Source organism: Helicoverpa armigera, chromosome 26 (genome assembly GCF_030705265.1).
Source record: "Helicoverpa armigera isolate CAAS_96S chromosome 26, ASM3070526v1, whole genome shotgun sequence".
In the NCBI taxonomy this organism is placed as follows: domain Eukaryota; kingdom Metazoa; phylum Arthropoda; class Insecta; order Lepidoptera; family Noctuidae; genus Helicoverpa; species Helicoverpa armigera.
The window spans coordinates 4849199-4860547 of NC_087145.1; the positions used below are offsets into that span (position 1 = coordinate 4849199).

The 11349-nt window shown below is 37.9% G+C and overlaps 1 protein-coding gene across 3 annotated transcripts; it reads left to right on the forward strand.

Moving 5' to 3' along the window:
- The first annotated feature begins 359 nt into the window (after positions 1–359).
- LOC110372422 (delta(24)-sterol reductase) lies at positions 360–10185 on the forward strand. Of its 3 annotated transcripts, none has more exons than XM_049849670.2 (10): positions 360–643; positions 3852–4055; positions 4794–4949; positions 5613–5837; positions 6341–6435; positions 6777–6951; positions 7163–7306; positions 7687–7884; positions 9254–9388; positions 9877–10185. In XM_049849670.2, exons 2-10 carry the CDS (start codon positions 3864–3866, stop codon positions 10078–10080), a joined length of 1524 nt encoding a protein of 507 aa, XP_049705627.2. In that variant the 5' UTR covers positions 360–643; positions 3852–3863; the 3' UTR covers positions 10081–10185. The 3 variants fall into 3 exon arrangements, with proteins under 3 accessions (XP_049705627.2, XP_049705625.2, XP_063897944.1); XM_049849668.2 differs by having other exon boundaries at positions 362–545; XM_064041874.1 differs by lacking the exon at positions 360–643 and adding an exon at positions 3531–3584.
- Positions 10186–11349: the final 1164 nt, after the last annotated feature.

An 11349-nucleotide genomic window follows, 5' to 3' on the forward strand; every position in this document is an offset into this window, starting at 1 on the left:
AACCTAAATGTGAGGTAAAAAAAACAACATTAAAGTTATATTTTGGATACATAGATGTAGATTGGTAAAACACTAGGAAAATATTATAACGAATAGGTTTAGGCCCGAGCCGTGAATCGAAACTGGGACCTCGTGCACTGCAGTCTCTCTTCCCGCACATTTGCACTATCTGTCATCGTCATTCCGTAAAAACAATGACGTTTTTGGATTGCTAATGAGTTATTATCTTTTACTATTAAGAGGCTTAGCAACCAAAATCATTACGCATTCCGGATTAACAAAGATAACAACAATCTTTAAGTTGATAACATTTGATTTAGCTACCTAATTCAAATATATACTCAGAACAATAATCAAAAAAACATGTGTTATTTTCGATTTAAATAAATTTAGATTCTGTCTCAAGGGCATAAGGTTTATTTTCGTTCTTTCGTAGCCAGTTCGCTGGCCTAATGTAATATTTTTGCCCTTGAAATTCAGTTTGCCGCCGGTTCTCAGGTGATGCGGACTCCGCGCTGTGATATTTAAAAAATAATAAATTTAAGGTGTGTGAGAAAAGCAATTTTTATGTAACAAAAGGGCTAATTTACTTTATGATTTTCTTAGCTGCGAGAGTTTTATAAATCAGTGTTAGGGAAAAGAGGTAATGCCTCTCAGGTTTGTACAAAAATATTGATTAAATATAAGATGATGGTGTGTTTACTAATGGGTGGTAATGATACCAACATACCGGTATATTTATGTTGTTTATTTAGTGTTCAAGGAGAACAAAAAAAAGGAATTTAATGTCTCTCGATAGTCTATTGTTTGTTGTGTTTATTTAACTCAACCACAAAATACATAGGTACAGAAGTCAATCTACATACAAAGCGCGTTCGAGTCACGCAGACATAGGTGTCTATGTGTGCGTGTTCACAGACGCGCTGTCTCAAAACAACTCAAAACAGTGCGAGCGCGGCTGCCGTTTTCTTGAGATACGCGCGGCACACACAAGGTAGATAAATGTGCACGCGTTGTGATATCTAACTGTAATTTGATTTTTAATTTTAATAACAAAAGAAAAAGTAATAACAAAAATGTCGTATTGTAACTGTTCAGTGGACGGTTGTTTTAATACAATAATAAACAGTGAACTGTCGTTTTTTAGCCTGCCCCGGTTGATTCAGAGGGGTAAGTACCTATAGTATGTAATGTACCTACTTATTTTCTTATATTTCGATGGTTCGTTTAATAAACGCAGTAGGTACAATTAGGTGGGCAGGTAAGCCCCGGCGGTCTCTGGCCCAATGCCGTAATAAGTTTTGCTAGTGTCGACCCAGGCGAACCTGCCAACCTACCCTCAAAGATTATTACTAGGTAGTAGGAGTTAATAATTTTTGTGATCATGGCGAGAGTATGTTGTAAGGTAGACGAAATAAAACCGGTCAAGTGCGAGTCGGACTCGCATTCAAGGTTTCTGTAGGTAGAAGCAAGCTTAGATTAGGGACTGTACCAACCAATTACCTACATACAAAAAAAATTGTTCGCAAGTAAAGAGGTACTTTGTTTTACATAGTGTTTTATGGTATATACGTCTGAATAACAAAATTATAAATTTGTTTCTGAAAAAGATCGGTATCTCGTTCAAACTAATTTCCGTTGAAAGTGTTTATTAACCTCTTGTACCTATGCCACATCAAATATTTTATTATTATTGGTTTATATTTCATTTTTCCTGTTTTATTTTCAACAATAAATAAATAATTAGATACGAGTACGTTAGTTTTATGCGCATAAAAAAGTTGACAACCCTAGCGCGACCGCCGAGTTTAGGCATGAAAAGTGAAGTACATACATGAGATTGACTTCTGTACCTATGTATTTTGTGACTCAACCTTGCCATTCCTCTTAATGAGCTTAATTGGGTTTCAATTGTTAACGTTTCGCGTAGTACCTATCACATGCATTATTTTTCACAAAAGTATAAATTAAAGTTTGAGAGTCTTAAAAAAACTGTTTTCTTCGAAAATGTATAGTTAATAATTATCAGTTATTTTAACATAACTGACGTTTAAGTAGGTACGTTGTCTGTGACCGTGGACCTTATTAAAGAACATTTTTAAATCTACTATACTGCTACTTTGTGTGTAAAAACTCGTTTTATCGTCACTGTAGACTTAATAACTCGTAATTTTGTCTAAAAATCGTCTTATTTGCAAAAAAAAAAGTTTGGATTTCTGGACTTACGAGACTATTATGTATTCTATAGCTACGTTGTCTGGCATGCATAAACAATGAGAAGACAGCTTATCTTTTTTTCATTGTTTACATTCAATTTCTCGATCAAACAGAAATAACTATTACTTGCATGAATCATTATGATACGAATTTTGGGAGCTTCTTTGAAGCCCTGAAAAAAGCGACCCTAGTTACTGGGCACTGCATGGGCTTCTGGGCTTTTTCTGGGCCAATAAGTAGACCACAAAATATAAAAAAACCGGCCAAGTGCGAGTCGGACTCGCGCACGAAGGGTTCCGTACCAGAGCAAAAATGAGCAAAAAAATCACGTTTGTTATATGGGAGTTCCCCAAAATATTTATTCTATTCAACTCTCTAACTATCACGGTTCTTGAAATACAGCCTGGTGACAGACGGACGGACGGACAGAGGAGCGAAAACAATAGGGTCCCGTTTTACCCTTTGGGTACGGAACCCTAAAAATCATTTATGAAGTAGAGTAGTCCTTGTCGACTTGACCCTGGGCTGGGACAGAGGTACCCACAGTGCTAAATTAGGGCCTAAAGAATATACGATCCTTTCATTTCTGGGAGCTGTCATTTTGATTCATTTTAATACATTTATTAATGGTACTTACTTAATAGATAATGGGTAGGAAATAGTTAATTATTTTTTAAGCTACGTAACCTTACAATATGCCTTCATATAATAAATTTGTATACATCGAAATTACCCGTGAAACGTAAAAGAATGTTTTCCAATATTTTATGTTAACGCTAAAAGATATTTACATATTTATAGTAAAATATAAAAAAATCTGTCCTAGTAAATAATTAGAATAAAACTTAAACTAAAAAGCATCAAAAAGTTCATTCCCATCATCGTTGTCGACTGTTTGCGTGGTAGCGGCTAGCTATTGCCAGCCTCTTGGGTACGGGGATGAACTTTCTAGACATACTATCTACTATCAGAGCGATCCAGGGAGGTAATGATCTTGTAGAGTTGTAGAGTTTGTAGCCTTTTTGATACGCTCCCAGACGTCAGCGATGGAATTGTTATCCATGAATTAAACCGTTTCCAAAATCATTTAAGTAACAAAACCTATTAGGTACCTAGATCAGATTAGATATTTAAACAAGCTTTAATTTATTTTTGGCATTTTGTTAACTAAAAAAAATTTGGTCATGCATCCGTAAGATGTAGCCTACGTAATTAAATACTAATCCGTAATTCCTAATTTGATAATATAACAAACACCTGCAACATTGATAGGAATGTTATCGGAATTTTAATCGAAAACGTCTAATTTACAACATATCAGGTCATTGATGTCATTCCAAATTGTGTCCTTAGATAGCAACATTGTAGTAAGTAGCGTAACGACAATGACTGAGCCCTCTTTTTTTCGACAAGTTTCGGACCATCCGAAATGCTATTCACAAAACCATTTGTATGTCAAATAGGTTCCATGGTTATATCGTAGGTCCCAATAAAGACCATTGGTGGAAAAGACAAAAAATATAAAAAGGAAATAAATTTTATCGATCAACACTTTACAATTAAATTGTTTATCTTGCAAATAAAGCTTATCCTTATGACTTTTAATATCCTCCCTTTTTTCCTAAATTCTTCAGTTCAAAATCACGATGACCACCGTTCAAACGGAGACGTTATTGGAGTACATCCTGGTGGAACACCGCTGGATCGTGGTGCTGGTGGCGTTGCTGCCCATCTCCATGCTCTGGAAGGTCTGGTCTACCTTCAGGAACTATGTGGTCTTCAAGCTGAACAGCGCGCCCAAGTTCCATGACAAGAAAGTTAAGGATGTGCAGAGACAGGTGAGTTTGGGGTTCACCTTAATAAAATATACATAGACATCTACCTAAAAAAAATGTAAAGATAGAACCCAACCCATAGGCTGTGTTAATTCAAACCAAACTGATTGTCAGGCGCCGAATGTGAGCGAACGTTACGCAGTTTATTGTATTTCCATACTTACATATTATCTTTTTCGTTCACGTTTCGTTACCTATGCGTAATATGCATAGACGCTGACATTCGGCGGCTGACAGTCAGTTTGGTTTGACCGCAGCCTTACGTCTAGAAAGTAAGAAAGTACGTAATTGCATTAAGATAATATAACAAAGTCACAACAAAGTAACATAACAAAGCAAAGTCACATTGAAGCGTCTAATCGCGGTGACTAAACCCAGCAATGACAAATTGCAACGATAACTCGCTGCGACTTAGGCGGAGTTTCTCATCAAAGAAAGGATAAGGTTTGATCACCAGGATTGCTAAGAATTACTGACAGCAGTAGTATTCTTAAGTCTAGGGTATCATTATGGTGGGCTGGGCAATTGTGCCAAAGAGTTACCACGGCCCTGGTACATAAAGGGCACATGACCATGTTTTAGTCCGTAAGAGTCTGACTCCTCCCGCTGCACTCATTTGATGATTTCCCATAAAAGAGTTAATTAGCCAGTCAATTCAGGTTTAGGATATTCTTGGTAAGCTTCGAAATCTGTACTGCTACTTGGAAACTACCACTTATTTCCACAACTTCCTGATTCCAGGTAAAAGCCTGGCTGTCAGGAGACCGCAGCACACAGCTGTGCACGGCTCGCCCGGCGTGGCAGGCCATGTCCTTCCGTCAGGGCATGTACAAGAAAACCTTCACGAATATCAAAGTCAACCTCGTCGATGTCCTCGAAGTTGATACTAAGAATATGGTATGTACTTTCTCCTACTATGCTTCAACTTCTGCAGGCTATCTAACTTTGAAGGAATTTTCAAAATCAGCCAAAACCAGTATTTCCATAGATAAGCGTGTTCAAGAAAAATGATTTTCAGCATTTTAATAAAAGATTCATCGAAATATAGATAGCCAGTTTATTTAACAGGGTATCGCAGCATAGTGTAACCAACTTTGCATTAAAACCTACCTTATTTCTCTCAGCTTGATAAAATATTCGAAAATCTGAAATTCAATTCTGAACACTCAAAACCGTTTACAGTTATAAAACCAATAAAATTCAAGCATTTGCGTCGATTCAAATTGTTTGTGTTGGTGTAGAATAAAATCACCATTTATTTTGAAACTTTAATCCGCTTGCTTTATCATGGATAACTACTAAACCGTTATAGGTGATTTTGTTTGAATGTGCGATTATTATAATTGAGACATATTTTTGAGACATATTCATCAGTAGTTGCTCCACTATTTATTTAATAAAAATGGTCTCTCCATTACCTTACACTTAATTACCTAAACCTACATTATGGTATGCAATAAAGAATTGAGTATGAGTAATTAAAAATGTGCTAAAATATCATAACTCGATCCTGCAAAACATATATCTTTTAGTATATAAGCAAAAATCCTCTATTTTCAGACAGTCCGATGCGAGCCTCTAGTCACAATGGGCCAACTGTCCCGAACGCTAGAACCTCTCGGCTTAGCTCTAGCAGTAGTTCCAGAGTTAGACCAGCTGACAGTAGGCGGGCTGGTGATGGGCACAGGAGTCGAGTCGTCTTCCCACATCTATGGGCTGTTCCAGCACTTCTGTACCAAGTATGAGCTGGTGCTCGCTGATGGATCTGTGGTCACGTGTAGTAAGGTAAGATGCTGGTACTCTAAAGCATGGTAAGAGCAACAGATTTAAAAATGTTCTTGAAATTTAGTAGTGGTAGCGTAACTATTATAGTAATCTGTGGTAGTATGTACGAGTTGGTTTTTGTTTGTGAGACATCTTCTCACTCACACGGATACTTCTATACTCGGTTTTTTATTTATTTAAATCAGGTATCTAAGGCTCATGGAAAATTCTATACATATCATAACATTAAATCATATACTAATCATATACCTACATATTTAATAAACAACTTAAAACTAATGCACACGAAGTAATAGAAGAAGAAATTTAGCTGCAGTGTCGTGTCAAGTAATACCATCTGGATTGGTGGAAGATCCACTCTTGGCCTTCTAAAATCTTGTTCAAAAACAACTTTATTAGATTCTATCATATCATGAGTAATTTTGTTAAAATTGAAACTACCTGGCTCATGTATGCTGCCAGTATTCAATTGGCTCTAATTGTCTATAAATTATTATTTGCAGGATGAGAACCCTGACCTGTTCTACGCAGTGCCCTGGTCGTATGGCACGCTTGGTTTCCTGACTTCAGCTACCATCAAAATTGTTCCGGCTAAAAAGTAATTCAACATCTTATTTAATTTTAACTCAAACCCAAGCTATCTTCGTGATGTACCTATTTTTATTTTATCTTCGTCAGTCATTTATGTATCATTGCAAATTAAAAACCAAACCAGTTCATTTGTTTTCCCTAAAAGCATTATATATAAAGTTATGACAAATTGGCTATTGCCATCGATTTCACCCACGTCCCGTGGGAACCACTTTGCGAAGCCGCATAAAAGTAGCCTGTGTAGCCTTCATCAATAACGCTATCTAAAACTATTTTTTATTTTTAAATCCGACCAGTGTCACTGAGATTATTACATATTTCTTCAAAAAACCCATTCTTTTCGACTAGATACATCCGTCTCGAATATCGTCCATACAACAAACTGTCGGAATTGTCACACCATTTCATCGAAGAGTCTGTGAAGGCCAAGCCACATCAGTTCATAGAAGCCCTGCTGTACACCAAGGAGTCAGGAGTCCTCATGACGGGAGACATGGTTGATGAGATCGGGGATGATGGAGAGGTATTATTATCCATACTAAGACCCACGTTCGACAAGTAATGCTAAGACCCACGTTCATCGTTAACATAATGTCACTTTTTTAAAACAACTGTAGATATATTATGATTTTTTTATGTAAACAGTAAGAAAACTGACGTTTATATTAAGTGATATTTAAAATGACTGAAGTTCAAAATGATATTTTTTTTTAATATATTTTTGTATATTATAGTACAACCCCATCGGCAACTGGTATGCGGAGTGGTTCTTCAAGCAAGTGGAACGTCATCTCATGAACAACCGAACCGCAGTAGACTACATCCCACTCCGGGACTACTATCATAGGCATACTAGGAGCTTCTTCTGGGAATTGCAGGTGAGTTTATTCAAGCAAGCTTAATTCAAATGAAGTGGAAAATTCATGTAACTACATAATAGCCGGAATTGTGCCTAAATAAGATGAACGAAAAACAGACAGACAGAAAAACAGAAGTTATCCGCCAGATCTGTCCGGTCATGCATCGTTGCCTTAACATGGCATTGTAATATTCTCTGCTGTCTTCTATCTAGTGAATTTTAAAGGACTTGATAGAGGCAAAACCCTCGCGCCTCCCTTGGTTGTCTACTGTGAGGTACCTAAAAAAAGGTTTCTACGCAGCGAAGCAATCCCCTTAAGTTTGGCGCCAACTATACCAAAAAATCTTCCAAATCCTCTAGATACAAAAAAAAAATACCATAAAAGTTCCCCCTTTTCAGGACATCATCCCGTTCGGCAACCACTGGATATTCCGCTACTTGCTGGGCTGGCTGATGCCTCCGGAAGTCTCTCTGCTGAAACTGACGCAGCCAGAAGCCGTCACCAAGCTGTATGACAAGGCTCATGTCATCCAAGACATGTTAGTTCCTGTCGAACACCTGGAGAAGGCCATTGATGTCTTCCATAAAGAGATTGAAGTAAGTGGGCTGTAGGATTTGGACGTATTTTATTCAGGAGGGAACATCTTTGCTGGTTAAACTATGTGCCAAAATGCATTCTCGTTATTAACTGAACGGAGGCCGTCTGGCGAATTTGGGAAAAGATTAATCTTAGAACCTTCAGATCATACAGTATACAGCGAGATTTAGAAATAGGAAAGTAGTCATCAGTACCGTTAAAAAAAAAAAAAAAACCTGATAACCTCATAATGTTTTCTTAGTTCATAGTAATCATTTGCTACAAGAAAATTTAAGTTTATGTTGTCGGTGAGCATAAGCTTTAATCATTGTAAGTGAGTCTAGACAGTGGCTGCGTAGCATCGGGTGGCACCCGGGGCGGACTACTTATTGAGTGCCCCCCAAAAACAACAAAATATGATCACGGACCAAAATTTTAAATGAAAGTACTTATAAATCGTGTAGAAATCATTAAGGTGCTTTTTGCTAGACTTAATATAATGCCCGCGTCAAGTGAAAAACCCGCGAGCGCAGCGAGCGCGAAATTTTTGAGTTTTGGAACAGAAAAGTACCAAAATGGGTAAAAAAAAACCGGAGAGCGAATAAGTCGCGAGCGTAGCGAGCGCGAAATTTTTTAGTTTTGGGGGCACAAAAGTACCCGGACAAGTGTGAAAAAAAACACAGCAAAGAGAAGAAGCCGCGAGCGTAGCGAGCATGAAATATATGATTTTTGATACCAAAAGAAATTATAAAAAAGTCACTGATATGTGAAAGGCGCGAGCGCAGCGAGCGCGAAATTTTTGAGTCTTGGAACACAAAAGTACTCAAGTTTGAAAAAAATCGGCAGCGTAGAGCGTCAGTTGTTTTTGCTACTTCGGTGCTTTAACTTTTTGTTAGATTGAGGACTCAAAGAGCGCAGAATAAATCAAAAAGGAAGGAAAAAAGGAAGGATTTTTTTATAACTTTGAGAAATTAATTAAAGTGATCAGGTAAAAACTAAAATAAACAAGAAAGAGAGGGGTGACAGCCGGACTGGCACCCCTCTCGACGTGTTGCGTATGCACTGTTGTAGTTTTGTTTAAAATTTGAATAGTGTGCAGTGACTAGTAGTGAACCTAGGCTTTCGGATTAGGATGGCACCCTCAGTGACTTGTCCCTTCTGCCCGTGCCAACCTGGTCGTGCAGATATGTGCCGACCGAGATGGCACCCCCCGAGACGTGGTACCCGGGGCGGACCGCCCCCTCCGCCCCCCCCTTACGCCGCTACTGAGTCTAGAAAGTAGTACAAGTACGTAGAGGATTTTATAAAAGGCCAGGGTTAAAGGGTCAGGGTTATTCCTAGACAAAGTTTCAAGTTTCACTAATTAACATAATTTCTTTTCTTGACCAGGTGTACCCTATCTGGCTATGTCCTTTCAAAGTGTTCAACGACCCGGGACAGCTGAAGATCAAGACGAAAGCAGACTCACAGATGTTTGTAGATATCGGCGTGTATGGAGTGCCTAAAGCTAAGGGATATGAAACTGTAAGTACCTTGAAATAAAGTTTAGTTTAATTTATTCTTAGAGGAGTCATTATTTTCACTTTGTTGTGTATAAAGTCAACAAGTCTTCAACGGTTGATAGGAGCTACATCGAGTTTGGCCTTATTTTCTTTATATTGATAATTATGGGACCACTCCACTATGGGATATTTTATGACTGCCATTGCTGGTAATAGCCCAAGAGCCAGCTACCGCCAGGCCTACGTTTTTTTTTATCTTTGGGCTGAAACGTTGTGTGTGCATTTACTTTACAATGGGTATGGACGATAGACTACTACGAAGTTTGACTGACGGTAATTTTGGGAAATATAATGGAAAAATACTTTACCTAACCTAACTCAATAAGTATTATATTTCTGACAGTCGTATCCTCCTTTATATCAAAGATTATATCAATACAGACCATTTTTACTATGACGGCTTTTTTCTAATAACTTATATAAATACCTCAACTAAAACTCAATTTTCAGGTCCGATCAACCCGCAGCATCGAAGCCTTCGTCTCCCAACACGACGGCTTCCAGATGCTCTATGCAGACACATTCACCACTAGAGAGGAGTTCCGTGCCATGTTCGATCACACACTCTATGACAAAGTGAGGGACAGCCTCCCGTATTGTAAGGAGGCCTTCCCCGAAATCTATGGGAAGGTCAATAGGAAAGTTAGGAAGTGAATATGTATTTGTGTATTTAGTTAAGTAGGTAAATATAGGCGTTATAATAAAATTGTGACTAGCTAGTTACTAGCTCAATTAAAATATTACTACATAGTATAAAAATGTCGCTTTTTCTGTCCCTATATCCTTATGTCCCTTTGTACGACTACGACGGCTTCCAGATGCTCTATGCTGACACATTCACCACCCGCGAGGAGTTCCGTGCCATGTTCGACCACACACTCTATGACAAAGTGAGGGATAGCCTCCCGTATTGCAAGGAGGCCTTCCCCGAAATCTATGGGAAGGTCAATAGGAAAGTTAGAAAGTGAAATAAATGTATGTTAGATAAGTAGGTAAATATAAGCGTTATAATAAAATTGTTACTACCTAGTTGCTAGCTCAATAAAAATATCACTACATAGTATAAAAAAGTCGCTTTTTCTGTCCCTATATCCCTGTCCCTTTGTACCTACGACTACGATGGCTTCTAGCGATGCTCTACGTTGACACATTCACTACTAGAGAGGAGTTCCGTGCCATGTTCGATCACACACTTTACGACAAAGTGAGGGACAGCCTCCCATATTGCAAGGAGGCCTTCCCCGAAATCTACGGAAAGGTCAATAGGAAAGTTAGGAAGTGAAATAGATGTATTTGTGTGTATTTAATAATTTATCGGTAAGTAGGTAAATGTAAGCATTATAATAAAATTGTTATTCTAGCGTAATAAAAAAATATTTTATAAAATAGAAAGGTGTCTCTTTTTCTTTTACCTGTTTGTCGAAAAGCAACAAGCAATTTCGGCCCGACTCGGGAATTGAACCCGAGACCCCTTGCGAAGTAGTTGCCGATGACCACTAGACCAATGAAGACCATAGGAAATGAACATGCTCAGACTTTAAACTAAGTTTTGCCGAGATTAAAGAGTACTCTTATCTTTTTGCTTATTTGCTGTGAAAAAAGATAATAAAATGACGACCAATGATCTAATATTGAGAAAAATATATTCAAAATTATTCAATAGACAGAAACTGCAGCTAACAAACGTAAAAAGTGTAGGTACTTAACGCTGCACTTAAATAAATCTACATTAGAATGCGCTCAAGTGGTGAGAAAAGAAACCATAATTTAATCGGCTCAGCACTTTGTTTTAAAGATTAACTTGCACGCAAATAGGTCTTGCTAAACGTAGAATATACAACTATACATACGTACCATAGACACGAACGCAATGGTCATGTTCCCGCCAAATGATGCGTTTGACATTTCCTCTGCCTACATTGA